Source organism: Nycticebus coucang, chromosome 2 (assembly GCF_027406575.1).
Source record: "Nycticebus coucang isolate mNycCou1 chromosome 2, mNycCou1.pri, whole genome shotgun sequence".
Classification (NCBI taxonomy): Eukaryota; Metazoa; Chordata; class Mammalia; order Primates; family Lorisidae; genus Nycticebus; species Nycticebus coucang.
The window spans coordinates 72761122-72783794 of NC_069781.1; the positions used below are offsets into that span (position 1 = coordinate 72761122).

General features: G+C 35.0%; 1 protein-coding gene across 3 annotated transcripts in view; it reads left to right on the forward strand.

Annotated features, from left to right (window-relative positions):
- Positions 1-22673, forward strand: part of KIAA2026 (KIAA2026 ortholog) — a 96570-nt gene that overhangs the window by 18153 nt on the left and 55744 nt on the right. For 2 of the 3 annotated variants that reach the window (XM_053573297.1, XM_053573304.1), the window contains exon 2: positions 9946-10146. The exons of the other annotated variant lie outside the window; for it this stretch is intronic. In XM_053573297.1, coding sequence (XP_053429272.1) covers positions 9946-10146 — 201 coding nt within the window. The remainder of the gene's footprint in view (positions 1-9945; positions 10147-22673) is intronic. 3 annotated transcript variants of the gene reach the window in all.

The following is a 22673-nucleotide window of genomic DNA, read 5'->3' on the forward strand; positions in this document are numbered from 1 at the left end:
GCCAGAGTGAAATTTTAAAAATGAACGTTAAATGAAGTTAGTACTCTGTTTCAAGTTAAGTACTTCATTGACACTTAAGTTACAGGAAAGAGTTTGGCTTTCTGTTCTTCCTACATATTTGCTAAGACATTTCTTATCTCAGTGCTTTTATATATGCTTGCTCTTTTATCTAGAACACTGTCCTTTGCAGACCTAATAGTATGTAACTTATAGTTACAACTTTATTATGTATGCATTTGTTTACTTTTTGTATGTCTTCTTTACTGTCACACAAACTCAGGAAAAACAGGAATCTTGCCTGTAAGTTTTGGTGCCAACAGCTGTTCCACTACCTGTGCTTTCTTAGTAAACATTGAATGATTGAATGAATGATCAAATGCATTAATGGATCAGTCTGGAATTTTTTTTTGGAAGAACTGAGGTTGTAGGCCCAGTGCAGTGGCTCACGCTTGTAATCCTAGTACTCTGGGAAGCCGAGCCAGTTGGATTGCTTGAGCTCGTGAATTTGAGACCAAACTGAGCAAGAGCAAGACCCTGTCTCTCAAAATTGCCCAGTGTTGTGACGTGGTGTAGTCCCACCTATAGTCCCAGCTATGTGGGAGACTGAGGGAAGAGGATCGCTTGAGCTCTTCAATTTGAGGTTGCTGTGAGCTGTGACCCAGGGCAACAGAGTGATATTCCGTCTCAAAAACAAGTGAGGTTGAAATCCAGCTGCATTTTTTTTCTTCAAATATCTGCCAGTTGTAATGACATCACTTTAGTCCATGGTTTTGAAATACCTTCTTCATGATATGTTCCTGGTGTATTTGAATATATTCTTGAAGTTCCTCCACTGTGTTGCTGATGTGTCTAACTGTTCATTGTCTTCTTTTAAACATCCTTATTAGTATAACCTCAGAATGCTTTTTAATAGGCTTTTGAATGCTTTTTAATGCTTTTCAAGGCTTTTTCATGTATTTATTTTTCCATAAGATTTGTGGCTTTTTAACAGTATAATAGAAACAACATTTCCACCACCCATATTTTGGTCACTTGGTATAAGAAATTATGTGAGAGAACAATAGAAATTACTGGTTTGTGGGGGATAAGAATGATACTATGTATTCTCATTCATGAAATGGAAGATGAAAAGCAAAGTTGATAGCAATACTTATTTTCTAAGGGCAATATAATATTCACTTGCCACATCTACCTAATTTCAATTATGTCTTTAGCTCTTGACAGGTCTCTACATCTCTTTGTTAAGAACTGATATTTCAGAGAGGCAGGAATAAGACTTACTCTAGTTTGTCTCTTTACTCTTTGTACATTGTCCAAATCTGAAAGTATCCTGAATTTGTAATCTGCTACTTAAAGCCTCATCAGTGCTTGGCAAATATATAGAGGAGTTGCCAGGAGCAAGAAGCCAAGGTCTTTACCGGCCTACTTTGCAGACTCATCACATCTTTAGCATGTTCTAGGGAACATGAATGTATCTGGACACTGAGAGTTAATGACCTATGCAGATTCTGTTCTACTTGCACTGAGATCTCCAGAGTTGTTCTGGTAGTAAGGAACAGCTGTAGCACAAGTAATATGTTCAGCAGAGCAGCCTTAACTTATTAAAAATATTTGTTAAACTTGTCAGTGTTGATAAGGCTCCTTCCAAATCCTATTCTACATAAATAAAAACTTCACATTTGCTTTTGTGCCTTCTTTAAATTCAAAAGATAAAAGAAACATTCTAAGAACATGTTTGATTTTTTAAAAATCAGTTACGATAGTCTTTAATTGTTATTTTGGGCATTATGTTATTTATTTGATCCATTTCAGAAAAAAATAAAGGCTTTGAAAATTTTTTAAGTTATAAGGTTATAATTAATTTCTTTTTGAAGTCGATCTTTTGAATTTTACTAATGAATGCCTTGTTAATGCTTGACTTTTTCTTGGTCCTTTCTCAGCCTGTTTGTAAAATTAAACAGTTTTGATCACTTAGTACTTACAACTTTTTTCCTTTGACCTCTATTGTGCCATTTCTTAACTTTCTTAACTTTTCTTTCTTAACTCATCTTAGAGTCTTCCTTCTCTTTTGCTGTGTTTTTCCTTTTACCTCTTACTTTAGGCTTTAAATGATTATCTCCTTATTTTTATTTATTCTTCTGGAGATAACATTTATTTTTCATGAACTTATAGCTAAGACTCCCAAATCAGTATCTTGAGCTTTCCTTTTAATTTAGTTTCATATTTCTATCTATAGAACTTTTCCAGTGGGTTTTGCAACTATTATCTCAAATGTTAAAAACTAAGTGTATTGCTAACCCAAATCTCTTTCCCAGTTTACCTATTTGTCTTTTCATCTTTAACATTTTTATCAGTGGTGTCATCATTTTTCAACCTGAAAATATCAGTCATCTTTAATGTTTATACTTTTCATTCCATTTATACAAATTGTCAGCATGTTCATTGCTGAATCCTTGTTGCTCAATAAATATTTTAAATTAATGAATTTTAATAACATGAAATAATATTTTTGTCTTTGCTTAATATACCACCTCCATTTTTCCCTCTAAAACTGTTTTTTCTGCGAAGTCCAGTTCAACCTCTTGACAGAAGAGTGGATAGATAGTATGTAGGGTTTGAGTAAAATATGAACTGAAAAATAGCCTTTGTATTTCAAAACTGAGAGATCGTTTGAGAAGAGTGATTTCAGTAGAGTAGCTGTAGGCAGATGCCACATTATAGTAGATTGGGGCTGGGTAGGATGGCTCACACGTGTAATCCCAGTGCTTTGTTTTTTCCTCTTCAGTTGACATGGTCCCTAAGGAACCCCAGCACTTTGGGAGGCTGAGGTGGGAAGATTGCTTGAGGTCAGGAGTTCAGACCAGCCTGGGAAATAATGGGACCCTCCCTCACTCCCACTCTCATTGCTATAAAAAATAAAAAAAAATCTCAGTTACTCAGGAGGCTGATGTAGGAAGATGGCTTGCACCCAGAAGTTTGAGGTTGTAGTGAGCTATGATTATGCCACTGCATTCTAGCTGGGCAGTAGAGTGAGACCCTGTCTAAGGAAGAAAGGAAGGGAAGGAAGGTAAAGAAGAAAGAAAATGAAGTGTGAATGAAAGACAAAGTGTGTATAGCAGTTTAGATGTTACTCAGGGTGGTTTTTTAATATAAACTTAAATATGTTTGTACAGAATATAATTAATGAAATGTAAATTCTGGATACCTGTGTAGTGATTCATTTTTCATCAGAAGATTGGAGGCATAGTTTTCACTGAAGCATGAAGTAAAGATGGGCCTGGATTTAGATACTTTTGGTTTTTGAGAAACAGGAAGATAATGGATCTCTTACTTAGAAACTACTGTTTTTCTCTGTGAAATAAGTGATGGGCAAGGTCAGCTGCTAAGTGATGGTAGGTGGTGGAATGAAGCTTTTGAATAATGAAATTCTTCTATGGAGAAAGAAAAAGAGAGTTGACCACCTTCAAAGAAGTCATCTTAGGCACAGTAGAGACCAGTTGAGTTTGTAGTTAGAGAACAGATTACAAGGTGGTAATTATTTTTTCTGCAGTGCTCACTGGTGGAGGTATTAGGGTAAAGCAGCTTTTAGCTAAGATGTAAGAAAGAGCCTACATGCTGAGACAGAAAGATAATTGATCAAGAATGATGAGACATTATGTATTATGAGTCCCAACTAATTATCTATATGAATAGTTTAAAAAAAAAAAAGCTGAATTACGTTAGAGCAAATGAAAGAGTCAAACAAGCTACTAGAGGTCTGGATTCGGACAAAAAAAGAAGTTCAGGGGGAATAAGAGTAATGAATGAGAGAACAGAACATAAATATCAAGTGGGAAATAAATTTAATAGTCTGTTACAAATGCTTTTTTTGTGAGTATAAGGAACTTTTTTTCTGAAAACTATTTTGGGTATCAGGTAGTGTATATATAGCTGGAGATGAGAGCAGTGGTCTCCAAAGTTTTATGATTTGACTTACCAAGCAGAAAAAAAATTTTGAATATGTATCTTTAGACTTGGTGCCCATGCCAGCCACATACATGGAAGTTGGTGGGTTTGAACCCGGCCCTGGCCAGCTAACCAACAACGACAATTGCAACAAAAAAATAGCCGGGCATTGTGGTGGGCACTTGTAGTCCCAGCTACTTGGGAAGCTGAGGCAAGAGAATTGCTTAAGCCCAAGAGTTTGAAGTTTCTGTGAGCTGGGATGCAATGGCACTCTACTGACGATGACATAGTAAGACTGTCTCAAAAACAAACCAAAAAAAGAATATGTATCTTTATGCATATTTATTTATAAATCATACATAGATACTTGTATACTATTATGTTTTATATGTTATAAAACAAACTTGATACATAAAATATGAGTAAATAAACATTTAATAATACTTTTTACACATTGTTTATTAATGGTATAAAAAGTTCTTTTTAGGGAGGGCATTGTGATACTTATTATTTTTTAAAATCTCGGTTTAATACTTGTCTGTAGAGCTATTTGAAAGGTTTATTTTAGGTTAGGTTTGTTTGATACTTTGCTGTTGTAGGTCAGACCTCATAAAGATATATAAATCTTGATGAAAGAAGTACAGCCAAGTTGAGCTGAATATATAATGATGTCTATTGATGAAATACGCAAATTTTTTTTGTTGAAATCTACCAGCAAAATTTCTGTCTTTTCTAATTCCAATTAGTTGCTCTTGAAAATCCACACTAAGTTGCATAGTGCTATTAATCTTCATTTACCCTTTCAAATGCATTCTCCATTCCATTTACTCTGCTCTGTGTCCCAAGAAGCTGATTTCTGAGGACTGTATTAACTCATCTACCTTTCCTCTGTCTTCTGATTGGGTTCAGCCTATGGGAAGCACTGACAGGACAGAGAGGTAGGACCATGTGTTCTAATAGCTTCTTTTCTGTGCTGCGGGTTGTTAGTAACTGTGCTGTATCATTGTATGGTACCCTATTACAGTTACAGCTCTTTGGTTCCAGAACTATTCCCTCTCCTTTCCCTATTAGACCTAGCATAGTAATACCTCCCTACCTCCAGCCCAGAGTAGTGCTTCGTCTTCCCTTCCTACTTTCCCTTAACTTTGCATACAACATTTGTAAATAGTACCTTCATTAAACATGTTGTCTCTTCTTTCTAGGACTTTGAAAATCATAGTTTCAGTTTTTAAATGACTGGATTAAAAAAGTGATTGAAACTCTTCATTTAGAATATTTTTGAAGAGATTAGGCAATTCTATTTCCAAGTTTCAATTATGCAGAAACAGTTTTATAAGTAATACATTTACATTGTTTTTGATAACAAAAAAATCATACAATAATGGAAAAGAACCCTTACTGAACATCTGTTTGGGAAAAGGAGAACAGTGTCAGTTCACATATCAACTGTAAATAAAGGTTTTTTAAACAGAATTGAGCCTCTGAATTCTGACATGCTTTGTTTGGAAAAAGGGAAAGAATAACTCTATAAAGTTCACTAAGTCAACCATAATTATTGCTTAGCTTTTGCTAATGGTTGGCAATATATTATTATTTTTTCAAACTATTGTCTTTCTTTTTTTTTTTTGAGACAGAGCCTCAAGCTGTCGCCATGAGTAGAGTGTTGTGGCATCACCGCTCACAGCAACCTCCAACTCCTTGGCTTAAGTGATTCTTTTGCCTTAGCCTCCCAAGTAACCTCCCACCACAACACCCAGCTATTTTTTGATGGTGATTGTCATTGTTGTTTGGTAGGCCTGGGCGGGATTCATACCTGCCAGCTCTGGTGTATGTGGCTGGTGCCTTAGCTGCTTGAGCTACAGGCACCGAGCCTGTCAGGTTGATTTCATGAAATAATTTTTCTAATAGAAAAAAACCTTGAATTTAAAAAGGGGAGTCATATATTTATTTTATCATTGATTTATTTGTGTTTGGAGGAAGATTTATTTTTAATCTTATTTGCTCATGAATGGAACTCAAATAGTACAAATATTTATTTAATCAGTCAGTATTCTTGTATTATGGACAAAATACATGACTGGGATTTTAAAACCTTAACTATGTGTGTGGATTTAAAATGAAAAGTAAACAGCTTGGTGTATATTCTTCCAGATACTTTCTATGCGCATACAAATATATACTGTGCCGTTTAGAATCTGATGGTACAGTCATTAACAAAACAACCTATTCTGGAACTTTCATTTTGGTAGAGAGGTGGATAATTATCAAATAAATAGATAATTATATAATTCAGTATAGTAATAAATAACAAGAAGAAGAACATTAAACATTCAGATTAAGAGAAGAGAACAATGGTGTATTCTATATTAGATTTCATGGTTAAGAAAGTCCTGTCAGTCAGATGTGGTAGCATTTGAACAGACATCTGAATATAGTGATAGTGCTAGCCATATGAATATCTGGGGGAAGAGTGTCTTAACAGAGAGATCAAGCACCCAGATGTTGAGAAGCAGATGTGTTGGTGTGACTGAGAATAAAAAGGAGATTCCTGTGGCTGACATACAAACACCTAAGGTCAGAGTGGCAGAAAATAAAGTCTGAAGAGGTAGGTAAAGGTTCTAGTATAAGAACTTTAGATTGTATTCTAAATATAACTGGAAGACTTTGGAGGAGATATGATCTAATTTGCTTTTTAAATGGACTACTTGGGTTGCTTTATGAATAGACTGTAGGGAGATCAGAGAGGCTGAAGACCTGTCAAGAAGTGATTATAGTAGTCTAGGTGAAAGTTTGAAATTAGACATGTATATAAATACACCATTAGATGCCATATGTATATGTACATATATATACTTGTATATAAATTATTTTGGGGTTGAAAAATGCATTTTGTTCAGAAATTTTTTTCATTCAGCAATATAATATGGACATCTTTTACAGTGAGTACATATACATATTCCTGATTCTTTTTTATGTATGGACGCTATTCCCGTTGTAGTGTACATTATTTACTCTGTCCTGTATTGAAGGACGTGTTTTCCAGTGTTTTTTTAAAATAACAAGTAATACTCTGTGTACACGCTTAAGTTATGGGAGGTATGTCTGTAGGATAAATTCCCTGAAGCATGATGGGTTGAAGGATATGTTCGTGTTAAACTTTGATGATTATTACCAAATTGACTTCCAGAGAGACAGTGCCAAATTACATGCCCACTAATGTATGAGAAAATTTCTTTCCTTTTAAAATTTAATTTAATTTAATTTATTTATTATTATTATTATTTTTTTTTAGAGACAAGAGTCTCACTCTGTCACCCTCGGTAGAGTGCTATGGCGTCACAGCTCACAGGAACCTCCAGCTCTTGGGCTTAGGCAATTCTCTTGCCTCAGCCTCCTGAGTAGGAAAATTTCTTTCCTTATGTCCTTTTCAACACTGAGTAATTTAAGTCTTTTGAATCTTTACGTGTTGATAAGAGAAATAGCATAGTTGGCTGGATTTTCTTTTATTTTAATTGTGAGTGATAAATACCAAAGCTTATAAATTTTTATTCTAATAAGTAATAAAAGATACTATTTTGGTCTTTCATCTGAGAAAATACCATTTTAGAAAGTAGTTTAAAACTTCATCTTATATATTAATAAAACTGAAGTTAAAGGGTAAAATATTGTTTCTGACTTATTTATATAACAATTTGGACATGTGACTTGCTACTTCCCTCAACTCACCTTATCCACAATGCATTGGGTCATTATTCCTCATGCTTTGTGTCCACTGTGATCCCTGAGAGATCATCAGGGGTAATACTGTAATACTGTGTAATACTGTCCATTGATGTTCTCTTTCGTTTTATGAAATAATTAAATCAGAGGGTAGTTAGTTCACCTAATAAAAACCCTGTATTATTAGCCAGGTGGGGTGTCACACACCTGTAGCCCCAGCTACTGGGGAAGCTGATGCAGGAGCATTGCTTGAGTTCAGGAGTTGGAGGTTGCAGTGAGCTATGATGATGCCATTATACTGTAGCTGGGGCAACAGAACTAGACCATGTCTTAAAAAAACCCAAGTACACCCATTCAGTATCTACATGGTCCCACTCATCTTTTAACCTTGAGCCCATAATTCCTTACCTCTAGCCCAGTTAGTCATCATACAAGTGTATGCTATTATACACTAAAGGATCCTAGCCTGAAATAGTGTGTTAGATTAGCCCAAAATTTTTAGTATTACTGGAAAAGCAGTTTAACATTCATGTCTTTCTTAAAGCTGAATTAAAGTGTTATCTCCTTATAACAGGGAAAACACATAATGGTACCATCATTCAGTAGAACCTTGCAATCAGTACTTTTCAAGGAACCTAGATGACATTGAGGGTAAGACTTATAAAGCTGTTCTAATTGTAATAAGCCACTTGGGCATTGTTCAAGAAGGACAGAACTGCGATTATGTTTTATGCCATAAAGGCTTATATTTTAGTGAACCTTTAGTCTATTATATATTAAGAAAGCCTGTAAAAAAATAGTAAAATATAACTATAGGGTTAACTTTAATTTATATAAATTGTTATTTACTATGTTGAATGTTTACTTTGAGTATTGACTTGATTTTGCTGTGGTAGAAACAGTATGTATAAAACCTTTCAGAGGCTCTGATGCATTTGACTAAGATAGAAGAGCAGATGTTTTCCTTGAAATTTTTTATAGTTAACCCTCATATAGGTGCAAATTCAGTATAAAAATTTTTTTCTGTTTTCACTCTGTTGCCCAGGCTAGAGTGCCATGGCATCAGCCTAGCTGTTCACAGCAATCTAAAATTCCTGGGTACAAGCAATCCTCCTGCCTCATCAGCCTCCTGAGCAGCTGCAACTGCAGGTGCTTGCCACAAAGCGCAGTTGATTTTTTTCTGTTTTTAGTAGAGATGGGGTGTCACTCTTGTTCAGGCTGGTCTTGAACTCCTAAGCTCAAGGAATCCTCCTACTTCAGCCTCTCAGAGTATTAGGATTACAGGTGTGAGCTGCTGAGCCCAGCCCAGAATAAAAACTTTTATAAGATTAATATAATATAGTGTAACATAATATAATATAATTGTCTTGCCGCCCATAGCTCAGAGTGTAGGGCACCAGCCACCTGCACCGGGGCTGGAGGGTTTGAACCCGGCCAGCCCAGGCCTGCTAAACAACAACAACAAAAAATAGCCAGGCGTTGTGGCAGGCGCCTGCAGTCCCAGCTACTTGGGAAGCTGAGGCAAGAGAAACACTTAAGCCCAAGAGTTTGAGGTTGCTGGGAGCTGGGACTCCACAGCACTCTACCAAGGGCGATATAGGGAGACTCTTGTTTCAAAAAAAAAAAAAAAAAAATTGACATAATATTTCTTTTCCCAGTATAAATGGTTGCAATCAGTCATTTCACATTTATTATGGGGAATTATGGATAATTAAACGAACTGCTAAGAAACTATTTTTCATCATCTTTAAGCATCAGATTAGTATCTCCATGTATTAATAAAAACATCATAGAGTTAGGAGACATTTGTGGTAAAGTTGAAGAGGAAATCTGGATTCCTAGATTCTTTTAGTCAGGAAGTTTCCAAATTTCCATTTACAATTGTATTTTGTAATGTGTCATTTGTTTATAATTTTTCAAAGTGTCTATATCACTGTAAATTTTCTTTCCCAAAACGTTGTTTTTATTGTACATTTTCCCAGTGTGAAATATATTGCAAACAATAAATTTTTTCTATTAAAATTATAGTGTTTTAGTTCTTCATTTTAATGTTTCAGTCTTTTTTTTAACGTAGAGAAAGAAATGTCATACTGACTTTATGACATAATTAAGGAATATAAGAAATTGTATAGGAAGGATAAAAATCTGAAGCATAGTTAAGGTTTAACTAAATACTTTTTGCGAAGTTAGCAAAAGTGATTCTTCTTAAAATTCTGATTAAGGGGGTTTATTGCTTATCCAGAAGATTTGACCTTGTAAATTGACTTATTCTTCTCTAAGGCACTTGAGAGAAAAGACAACGATAGCAGTTACATCTAGAGGCTATTATGGATTGGAGGATGAAAAGGGAACTGCATGTACTTCAACAAGGCGTCGGTCAACACCTCGAAGTTTGGCAGGCTTGACAAGTGGAGTTTGTGAATCTATAATGGTTCAAGTTTTGAGACAGGAAGAACAGATGAGAGCAAAAGAAGAAAAAAGGTAAATGTTGAAAAAAAAAATTAAATTTTATGATTTCAGCTGTATAACTTTTATGTGCCCATATCAAATTTCTGGGCCTATTTTAGCAGTGTTCCAAGATGCATTGTCACCAAAGTATTAATTCATAATGTAATATCATAGTTTGTTTAACAATATAGTGTTAAATTTTAGACCCAGTTATCTTGAAGCTATAGAAAAATATTTTTATAAAAGATTTCAGAGTGCTTTCTACAGTTTTAGAAGTATTCTCAAGTGAATCATAAAATTTAGTGGGCTTTTATATAGGTTTGTAGTTTGAGAATAGAATCACAAACCTTTAAAATTAATAGAAACTCAGAGTTTATGTAGTTCAAGAATAACATAAATTCATCTCTGCTATTTCTTCATTCATATTAATTTTCTGGATAACTGTGCTTAGTTTGCTCATCAGGAAAAAACATGGTGCTAGAGTGATGACTTTTTTTTTTAAGACAGTGTCTTACTTTGTCACCCTTGGTAGAGTGCTGTGGCATCATAGCTCAAAGGAGTTTCCAACTCTTGGCCTCAAGCGATTCTCTTGCCTCAGCCTCCCAAGTAGCTGGGACTACAGGGCCCCTCCACAACACCTGGCTACTTTTTTGGTTGCAGTTGTCATTGTTGTTTAGCAACCCCAGGCCAGGCTCAAACCTGCCAGCTTCAGTGTATGTGGCCAGCACTGTACTCACTGAGCTACGGGTACCAAGTCAGTAATCACATTTATTTAACTTTTTTTATAACAAAAGGGAAGGTAGGGCCTAGAGAAATAAGTGACAGTCAATTTCTATACTGGTAGAAAAAAAGACTAATGATTTATTTTTATTTTTTAGAGACAGGTTCTTGCTCTGTTGCCTAGGCTGGAGTGCAGTGGCACAATCATAGCTCACTGCAATCTTGAACTCCTGGGCTCAAGTAATCCTCCCACCTCAACCTTCCAAGTAACTGGGAATACAGGAACGTATTACCATGCCTGTCTAATGTTTTTAAAGGCTTTTTTTTTTTTTTTTTTAGAGACAGTGTCTCACTGTGTTGCCCAGGTTGAGAACTGGTGTTTTCTATAGTACTAAATCAAATCTCAAACTCTGTGAAGAGTGACTGCTGATATCATAGGGACTTGCCTAATGCTAGTCAAAGGCAAGTTATAACTTGTTGCTCCTTTTACAGAAATAAATGTAACTTGCTTGATAATAAACTGAGCCTTGTGATTTTCAGCTCACTTCAATAGACATTCAACTGTCATACTTTTTAAAACAGTGATTGGTTGGGAACCTGCTGTGAAATATTTCTTTTCCTTGACAGAGCTTCACAGAACTACTCCTCCTATAAGAATGGAGGGCTTATGGAAAGGAGTAAAGATAAATGTGACAAGAGAATACAATAGGTTGGAATGAGGAGACTTAAAAGGAAGTTTTGTAGGAAGAAGTCTGTAGTGGTCGACTTCTACCACAGACTGTAGACCACACACTCCACCACAGAGGTCAGATTGTTCTGGGAACAATTAATAGGAAGACTGTCTTACTACTTTCTTTGATATAGTGAGAACAAAGGAAGAAACAGAGATTAAGTCAAAGAAGTTGTAAACTGGGTGCAGCGGCTCCCACTGTAATCCTAGCACTCTAGAAGGCTGAGGCCAGAGGATTGCTTGAGATTAGGCATTCAAGACAAGCCTGAGCAAGAGTGAGACCCCATCTCTATTAAAAATAGAAAAGACTAGCCAGTTGTGGGGGCGTATACCTGTAGTCCTAGCTACTCAGGAGGTTGTGGGCAAGAAAATCGGGAGTCCAGGAGTTTGAGGTTGCTGTGAGCTGTGATGACAGCACTGCACTCTAGCTGGGGTGACAAGAGCTAAACTCTGTTTCAAACAAACAAAAAAGTAGTTGTAATAGTAGTAACAACGCTAAGAAGATAAAAAGAATGGTTAACATTTATTGAACTCGACTATATGCCAGGTTTAGCTGTAAGCATCTTACTTGTATTCAACATTTACCCTGAGGCATAAGTAACTTGCCCAAGGTCAGGCAGTCTTTTTTTTTTTTTTTTATTAAATCATAGCTGTGTACATTAATGCTATCATGGGGCACCATACACTGGTTTTATAGACTGTTTGACACATTTTCATCACACTGGTTAATGTACCCTTCCTGGCATTTTCTTAGTTACTGCAGTCTTTGGTGAACTCAAGATTAAAACTCAGGCAGTCTGGCTCTAGAGTTTGTGCTCCTAAGCAATATACCATCCTTGTAACTTGTAAAATCATAGAACCAGCATAGAAAATAGAGCTTAAAAATATGAGTCCCAGGTGGGGAAAGCCAGTGAACTAGTTTTGATAAGTTTAAAATGATAATGGAATAGGAATGACTAGAAGGAAACTAGAAATATGACTCAACCCTTTTCCTTTCTGCATGTAGTTTTACATATCTTTATGTCCCCTGACATCAAATAACATAGAGGAATAAGCTGTGGTAGGAAAACCTTCCATTGAAAGTCTTAGTAACTATGATAATTTAATGGAGTAATATGAATTAAGGTGTCTTTTTGAGTATAGTGTTAACTCTTTGTGTTTTAATTATAAAATATTTTAAGAATAGAACAAAGAATAAATAAAATTATAGTAAAGCCCTGTGTGCTCACTGCCTAGTAATTTTTAAGGAAATTAAACATAAATATGATCAAGTTTCCCTATACTTTAGAAGAAACCACTGTCCTGACTTTTTTTTAATCATTCCTTGCATTTTATTACTGAATTTAAGAATTCTTTATATAGTCTGGAAACAAGTCCTTTGTCAAATACATATGTCTTGCAATTATTTTTTCCTAGTCTATGGCTTGCCTTTTCATTTTCAATGTTTTTTGAGGAAAAATCCTCTAAGTTTTAGTTTTTATGGTTATGTCTGTTTCTCACTTGAAAGTAATTTTTGTGTGTACTATGAGGTAAGGAAAAAGTTTTTTCCCCCATATGGATAGCTGGTGGTTACCATATCATTTGTTGAAAAAAGCTGTTCTTTCACCACTGAACTTCCTTTGCATCTTTGTTGAAAGTCAGTTGAACATTTATTTGTGAGTCTTTCTGAACTCTGTTCCATTTGTCTATAGGTCCATGTTTATGCTAACACTATATTGATTACTATCAGTTTATAGTAAGTCTTGTGTTTTATTTTTCAAATTTGGCTACAGTAAAATCTTCATTACTCTGTGTTATTTTTAAATCCTTTTGGAAATCTCTAAGGAAATAAAAAAGCTGAAGGAAATTTTGATTGAGATTGCATGAAAGTAATCAGTCAGTTTCTGGATAATTGTTTACTTTGATTTTTCTTAGCTATATTTTGTAGTTTTTAGTGTACACATTTTCACATATTTAGTTACCTTTTCTTCTACACACTTCATGTTTTCGATGCAATTGTAAATCATTTTAAAATTGAATTTATAATTATTTATTGCCAATGTATGTAAAAATACAATTTTTAGTGACCTTTTGTCAATTTCTTTTCTTGAGTTCTGTCAGATTTTGCTTCATTTAAGTTGAGACTCTGCCATGCATAGTTATGACTTTAAGGTTTTGTTTTTTTTTTTATTGTTGGGGATTCATTGAGGGTACAATAAGCCAGGTTGACTTTCAGGTTTTTTGATGAATTAAGTTCTTTCTTATTACAAGTGTCCCTTTTTATTCCCAGTAATATTTCTTACATTTTTTAGTATTCTGTCTTATCTTCTCCCTTGGCTAATGGCTCCTTAGCTATACCTCATTGTTTGATTTTTTTTTTCAACTATTAAATACTTTCTCTAGGGGTTATGGGATATTCTTCAATTCATCACAGTCAACTTCAAATAATGCTGTACCACTTCACAGTGCTTCTGTTTACCACTTCCCATCCTTTGTGATGTTGTCATGTATTTTCCTTCTACATGTGTTATAAACTACCACTGTATTGTTACTGTATGTGCTGTAAACGGTTACTTTCAAGGAAATTTAAGAATGAAGAGAAAAAGTATTTCATATTTAATACATACATTTGTATTTTATATTTAATTCATCGGGCCATCTGGAATAAATTTTTCCTACCTAAAGAAGTTCTTTTAACATTTCTTTTTTTTATTAATATTAAATCATAGGTGTGTACACTAATGCCATCATGGGGTACCATACATTGATTTTATAAACAGTTTGACACATTTTCATCACACTGGTTAATATAGCCTTCCTGGCATTTTCTTAGTTATTGTGTTAAGACAATTATAGTCTACATTTACTGAGTTTCACATGTACCCTTGTAAGATGTACCGCAGGTGTAATCCCACCTATCACCCTCCCTCTGCCCATCCTCATCCCTCCCTCCCCTCCCTCTCCCTATTCCCCATATTCTTAGCTTATAACTGGGTTATAGCTTTCATATGAAAGCCAAAAATTAGTTTCATAGTAGGGGTGAGTACATTGGATACTTTTTCTTCCTTAACATTTCTTGTAATGTAGATCTAACAATGAATTCGGAGGGTGTTTTGTTTTTTTGTTTTTTGGTTTTTTTGTCTGTAAATGTTTTTATTTGGCCTTACATTTTGAAGGATGGAGATATATATACTACATAAGTCTTTTGCTTGCAGCACTTAAAGCATGATATGTTTTACCATGCATAATTTGTTCCTCTATATTTCATGTAAGTCTCTAACTGCTTTTAAGATTTTTCTCTTAATTATTTTTTTTTTAACAATTTGTGCTATGCATTTAGCGTGTGTTATATGTGTATTTGTTTATCTTGCTTAAGGTTCGTTTTGCTTCTCTCATCCACAGACTTTCAGTCTTCTCTGTGCCAAGTTTCCAAGATTGCTCATCCTTTCTTCTGTAGTGTCTAATCCAGTAAACTTTTCATTTCATATTTTCTTCAGCCTTAGCAGTTACATTTAGTTCTTTTGTGTCTTTTATATATTTACATGTATATGTATCTTCATTTCTCTCATTATGTTTACGTTTTTTTTTTTTGTAGAGACGAGTCTCACTGTACCGCCCTCAGGTAGAGTGCCGTGGCGTCACACGGCTCACAGCAACCTCTTAACTCTTGGGCTTACGCGATTCTCTTGCCTCAGCCTCCCGAGCAGCTGGGACTACAGGCGCCCGCCACAACGCCCGGCTATTTTTTGGTTGCAGTTTGGCCGGGGCTGGGCTTGAACCTGCCACCCTCGGCATATGGGGCTGGCACCCTACTCACTGAGCCACAGGCACCGCCCTATGTTTACATTTTAATATTTTTATCTGCTAACTCCAGCATCTTTTTTTTTACTTTTTATAAACTTATTTAAAAATTTTTTTAATTGTAGTAAAATACACAACATAAAATTTAATATTTTAACCGTTTTTAAGTGTATAGTTCAGTGGCATTAAGTACATTCACATTGTTGTGCAACCAATCTTTAGAACTCTTAGTATCTTGCAAAACTAAAACTCTACCTCAGACGTCCTCAAACTTTACACAGGGGGCCAATTCATTGTCCCTCAGACCGTTGGAGGGCCGGACTATAGTTTAAAAAAAACAAAACTATGAACAAATTCCTATGCACACTGCACATATCTTATTTTGAAGTAAAAAACAAAACGGGAACAAATACAATTCACGCCACTTTATGTGGCCCGCGAGCCGCAGTTTGAGGACGCCTGTTCTATACCCATTAAAAAACAACTCTCCATTCTTCCCTCTCCACAGCCCTGGTAACCACCATTCTACTTTCTGTCTCTGTGTAACTCCATCATCTTTGTCATTTTTAGGACTTTATATTTGACTTATTTTTCTCCTGCTTATAAGTTAGATTTTTGTGCTTCTTGGCATCTGATTTTTGTTGGAAATTAGACATTGTGAATGTTAACTTTTGAGTATCTGATTTTTACTTACTTCCTTCAAAGAGGATTGAACTTTGTGCTGGTAGCAGTTAGTTTGTTATGGAAGAGTTTAATGATCCTTTTAAGTTCAGATTTTAGGCAGTTCTCCGGTGGGTGTGGAATAGCTTTTACTGCAGTTTATCCCTATTATAGCATAATCCCTCAAGTGTAGGCCCTCTACTAAATGCCCCAGAGTTATGACTGAGGACCTTCCCTTCCAGCTAGTCAGAGTTCACTTCTCATTTTGTGTGACTCTGAGTCATTATTATAGCTTAGAATTTCCTGGTCAGATTCAACTTTGTGGAGTTTTACTCTGTGAAGTCACAGGTTAGGATAGTAGGATGTTAGTTATCTGCCAGTTCCACATTCATTGATTCAACCAACCTGGAATCAAAAATACTTGGGGGAAAAAAGACAATACAACAATAAAAAATAATACAAATTTTAAAATGCAATATAATTATATTGCATTTACATTGTATTAAGTGTTAAAGTTAATCTAGAGATTAAAGTATATGGGAGGATGTGTGTAGGTTATATGCAAAAACTATGCCATTTTTTATAAGGCACCTGAATAAGGTGGGGTCATGGAACCAATGCCTTGTGGATACCAAGAGACTATTGTACTCAGCAACATCTCAAGGTGCCCCTTGTGTAGATTTCTGAAACTCTTTTACTGCATAGTTTCCTTCTTTTTTATAATTACCTTACAACTTCTAGGTTATTAATCTGCCTTGAATGCCAGTCTCCATCCTCTTAACTCCACTAGACTTTGTTTCTCCTTTCTGTGCTCAATAGTCAAAAAAGTGCCCAGTCACTTACATTGCTTATAATAGAATGCCTGAAACTGGGTAATTTATAAAGAAAAGGAATTTATTTTGCATAGTAATGAAGTCTGAGAAGTCCAAGGACAAGAGGGCATATCTGGTGAGAGATTTCTTGTATCTAAGCTTTATCTATGTCAAACTATTTTATTCTAGTTTATTTCAAGTGCTACTATATAGTATTATATTAGGTCACTATATTATGGTATATCCATTTACCAGAAGAGAATGGACATTTTGGATTATTTCTAGTGTTTAGTTATTATAGAGTACTGTAATAAACATTCTTTTATGTGTCTCCTTTGAGGATGGAGATGGATAAATGTGTGTGTGTGTTCATTTTTACTTTAATCATATTGGCAAGTACTTTAATGTCTAATGAAGTGTTACTACAATAATGCACCCTCTTAGAGTTGTGAGGAGTTTGTATTGATAAAGTAGTTACTATCACATGTGTTCTAAATAAAGTATTCAATAAATTAGAGCAGTAATTTTAATAAATAAAGTATTTAATAGAGCAGTTATTTTATTATATATCCTTGACTTAAAGAGTAAAACTAATATATTTACTCTTCTTTCTGACAACTCATGAATTTTTTCTTTTTTTTTTTTTTGCAGTTTTTGGCCAGGGTCAGGTTCAAACCCACCACCTCTGGTATATACGGCCAGTGCCCTACTTCTTGAGCCATAGGCACCACCCAAATTTTTGAATTTTTGAATTGTGGTCATTCTTCTTCAGTCTTAAGTGTCAAAGTTATCTAATATTTTACTTTTATCCAGTTCTTAACTGCCTAGATGTTGCTGCATCTTAATTTTTCGTCCTAGACCTCTCCTTTTCTCATGTTATACTTTTTTTTTCTTTTGAGACACTATTGCCATCATCAGAGCTCACAGTAACTGAAACTCCTAAGATCAGGTGATCCTCCTGCCTCAGCCTCCCAAGTAATGGGAACTACAGGTGTGTGTCACTGTGCCTGGCTAATTTTTTTCTTTTTTTTGTTAGAGCTGGGGATCTTGCTATGTTGCTCAGGCTGGTCTTGAATTCTTGGCCTCAAGTAATCCTTCCTCCTCAGCCTCCCAGAGTGATAGGATTACAGATATGAGCCAGTGACCCAGCCTCATGTTATACTTTATTTATAAGTGTTCTTATCTATGCCCTTATCACCTACATGCAGAAGATTCATATGTCTTTCATCCAAATCTTTTCTTTAAGTTTCAGACCTAATTGCCTACTTAATTAATATCTTTCTGGATATGGAATCTTATCATTGTTGGTAGCAGTGTCTCTCATCTGTCAGAAAGCATGTGGCACATTCAAATTAGGATATTTCAAGAAGAGTTTATTTTTATAGGGGTTGGACTATAGGAGAACCTTAAGAGACAATTTACCAGGGCAAGCAGAGAGTGTAGTTATTGGTGCCCAGGAGACAATTCCAGAGAAGAGACTGTTTTGAGAGGACATCTTCTATTGAAGAACACTGCCCAAGGCAGTCTTGCAGGGAGCCAAAGTATAAACACTTCACTCTGGTTTCCTATATCTCTCTAATCATCTGTCAGGGCTCTCCATGGACCAAACCCAAAGGAAGCCAGAGGATGAGGTTGCCTGTTGATAACAGATAAACCTTAATAGTAAAGGGTGGAGAGTGGATCTGGAGGCAAACAAAAGATATTAGGTTCCATATATCTTCCTTAAATTGATCGCAACTAAATTTGACTATGAATGCTTGATCTTTCTCTCTAAAATTCAGTCTTACTATAGGACTCCTTATCTTAGTGAATGGCACCATTAAACATTGGATTGTAAAAGTTAGAAATCTGGGATTCATCTTGAATACCTTCCTCTCTCCCACATACATATTGAATCCATCTCTAAATCCTGACCCTTTTATTTTCTAAATCTCTCTTAAATCTGCCCACTTTTCTGTCTTTTCTGCCTCCATCCTACTTTTTTCATCTCACTTAAACTAATAGAATCTTCTCTTAATTGGTTTAACAATGTCTGTGCTGGCCTCATTCCAGTTTGCTTTTCACATTAAAGATAGAGTGGACTTTTCTGTATCCAAATCTGATCATTCCACTCACCTATCCCATTAGTAGCTATCTCCCCAAAACAAAGCAAGCATATACAAAAACTTTAATGGTTTAATATAATTTACAAGACCATTCTTTCACTTTTTCACCTTTTGGGCTCTCCATATCTCTGTAACCTTTTTTGTATCATTTTCTCCTTGATTCTTGCCACAGTAGCCTTTTTTCCCCTCTCTTCATTGCAAAGAGAGTATTATAGACTTTATGTGTATCCAAATTTAGACTTTATGAGTATTATAGACTTTATGTGTTCATGTAACAACACATATGTATCAGAAATGGTGGAACTTTTCTTTTGACCTTTGTTTTCTAAATTTTCTAAAATAAGTGTACTTTTATTTTATAATTGAAAACATAATATTAAAATTTGTAAAGTACTACATAGCTAGTGGGACAGGCACAGTTTATTGAGTCTTTTGACCCTATCCCAAGATTTGTTTTTGAGTTCTCAAGAGAATGCCAAATAAAGCCTCCCATCCTATGTGCATTCATCCTATCTTCTGTCATGATACCTGAAATTCTGTCAGTCTGTCACTTCTTTCAATCCAATATTCTGTCAAAGTTAGAGACTAGCAGAGAATATAAATATTCACAAATTTAGATCTGGAGAATACTTTGAAATCATAGGAAAAGTAATGTTAGAAGACAAGGGAGAGTGCCAACGAGCTTATGATTCTTGTAGTTGTACTTTTGCCCTAGGCATAGGCTTTTTTTTTTTTTTTTTTTAACTAAAACCTTTGGCATAAGTAGTGGGGAGAAAGTCTCCAGCTGTCTAGCCTGTTAAGTAGGTTAAAATACCTTTTATATCAGAAATTTAGGATCAACACAGCTGCAATTTGAACAGATTTTAATATGGTAACACTTTATCTGATAGACATCTGATAATTCACAGGTGATCCTCTGGGCAAACACAAACCCCAAAATAATTTTTATAAACATTTTTAACAGTTTAGTCTCTAATTTGTAAAGTATTCCAGTTAAAGGAAGGGAGCTCCCTACACTGTTTCAATTTTTGTATAATAGGCAGTTTTCCTTTTTACACAATATGTGCCATAAAAATAATGGTTTCTTAGATCAGATTCCAAAATTCAAAATGAACCGGTGTTAAGGAGGTGGCTGATGTTGAACAGAGAGGCTTGATAGTCTGGTTATCTTGAGGGAAATGCTGATAGGATAGCAGGCAATCTTGAGGGCAGTGTAGGGAGGCCCTGTTGATTTTGGAATAAGCAACACCACAAGGGAAAGTCTAGGAAAATTTAGTGAAAGAACTAATTAATTAATAGTTGCTGACATAGTCTTTAATCACAACCACTACATTCTACTTATAACGCCGACTTGGAGCCATTACAATTAACTTATAATTTGTATGCCTTTGTTATTAAGCAGGAAAGTAGACAATATATTTTAGATACTTTCTGTAAAAAAGTGAAATTGATTACTCTCCTCAAGTAAATTTCTGTTAATCTAGAATATGACATTAGGTTGCAGTTTTGGTAACTTTAAAGTCTACATTAGTTGTATTAAAAATCTTGGATCTGTTCATTATTCCTTTGTGTAAAACTGGACTACCAGAAATAGTGTGTAAATTTGTAAACTGTATTTTATTGATTTGTAAATCACTGGAGTTAAAACAAATATTTTTCTATACTTGTGTAAAATAAAAACTGTGATTTTAGTGATTTATTTTCTGATTCTCTATAACGTAAAGTAACAGTGACTTAATAGATATTTGTGATCTGTGACCCCATTGCATTTTTTTAATAGCTTTTCTGCAGCATGGCAATTTTTTATTTTACAAGTCCTAACTTCCCAAGATAGATACCAGAAAATTTATATTCTCAAAACCCACTCAGGGAAGGTAGAGGCATGTGACCATGCAAACACTTCTCACTTGAAATTGTGTAGGAGCAATATCAAGTGAATCTTGGGCAAGAGAATTCGTCTTTTGGCAAAGCTGGTGGTAGGAGCTCTGATTATTCCAGGTTCTTAGTATTGGAGATGCCAAGTACCATTGGCAGTCTAGTTTTGCCTGGAGAATCTCCCAAGTGTGGTTGAGATTGTTTTCTGGCTTTATATCTTCTATGTTTGCCTCTTTAACCCTTAACAGAGTTTCTGTAAATTCCTTACTAATCTTTAAATAAATTCCTTTTCTGTTTTAACCAGCCAGAAGAGATTCTGTTGTTGGCTGATAAGAAGCTTAACTAACACTTGGTATGAATGGTTGATTTTCTTGAAATACAATATTATTTATTATTCATTTTAGAAAATGTAAATAAAAGTCTTACTTTCATTTTTCATGCCACCAGTTTGCATACTGTATTGTTTCCTCAGTTAATGAATTATTGTGGATTAAAGCTCCTATGCGTTTTTTATTAGATTGTATAGTCTTTGAGAGTGGGGGTCCATGTTTTCTCATTTGTTGTATCCTCAAACATGATAAGCATTCAATAAAAGTTTATAAAACTAGTAAAGACAAGATACTTTGAAACATAATTTTCTTTTGTAAAGGTGTTAACTCATTAGCATTGTTGCTGCCAAATTTTACATGACCAAAATAGCCTTAGACCTAGCTCTTCTATTCTATTCTATTAGTATTTCACACAGTAACAGGTAAATACTTCTCATGCCAGGGAAGAGCAACATCAAAAATGAGAGGTGATCTAGAAAAGAAAACATTGTTGGACCACTTTTTTTGTTTATGTGGTGTTGTTTATTCCCCTTCCACCTTCTTTTAAATAAGCAAATGTGATTTTTTAAACTATCCTTAGGCAGTCTTTTGGTATTTACACAACACTGAAGACTTAATTTTTTTGAACTTATGTTTTATAAATGTGTATACTTTATCTGATTTTAGTACTTTTTTGAATACATTTTTAAGTTGAGAATAACTTGGAAAGCTGTTTTTTTATCTGTCCATGTCAGCAAAATGTGGTTTGCTTCAGCACTTTTAAATTGTATTTTTCATTTTCTAATTATGTTTTAAGTGTTAAAGTTTTCAGAATTGGCAGGCTCTATTCATTTAATCTAGAGCTCTTTGGCAAGAGCTTCCATTCCCGGTTCACTGGGCTGCTGAGGATCAGGACAGAAATTCTTCGATAGTACTATTTCTGTTGGACTATTTGTTAGTCCTATTATAGTCTATACCAGCCATGTACTTTATTTTTCCTTCTCATATCTCTTTAATATTCATAGTCTGACACTAGATTCTCTTATCCTCCCCTGAAAGGTACAGTTTATGAGGACCTGAAGTGTGAGTGAGTAGCCCCCCTTAATTGCCGTTAGGCAGTGCATGCAGATGGCACCATCACACTGTGTCATGGCCCTTCCAGGTACCTGAGCTACCAGAAAATGTGTTTTATACGATTGAATATGTGTATTATGCCGTGGATTAACTTTCATCCCCTTCTAAAAGTAAGCCAGTTGGTGCTAACTTTTTCCTACTGGGTAGACTATTTCTGGCTCTTGTAAGCTACTGGGAAAGCCCATAGATGTTATTAACTTATCCTTCTATATGTCCTTAGTGTCCTTATCTGTAAGATAAATAGGTTCAGAAATTATCATATCACTAATCAGTATTGGCCAAAGGTTTCTTTACACTGCTTTATGCAAAAACAAGTCCATAAAAGCTTTTTCATCTGCTCCAACTTCCCCTTTCAGTACTAGTTGTTACTCTTTTGCCTTTGCAGAAACATGTAACAATCTTCCTCTTCCCTATCAGAACATAAAGTATTTCATTA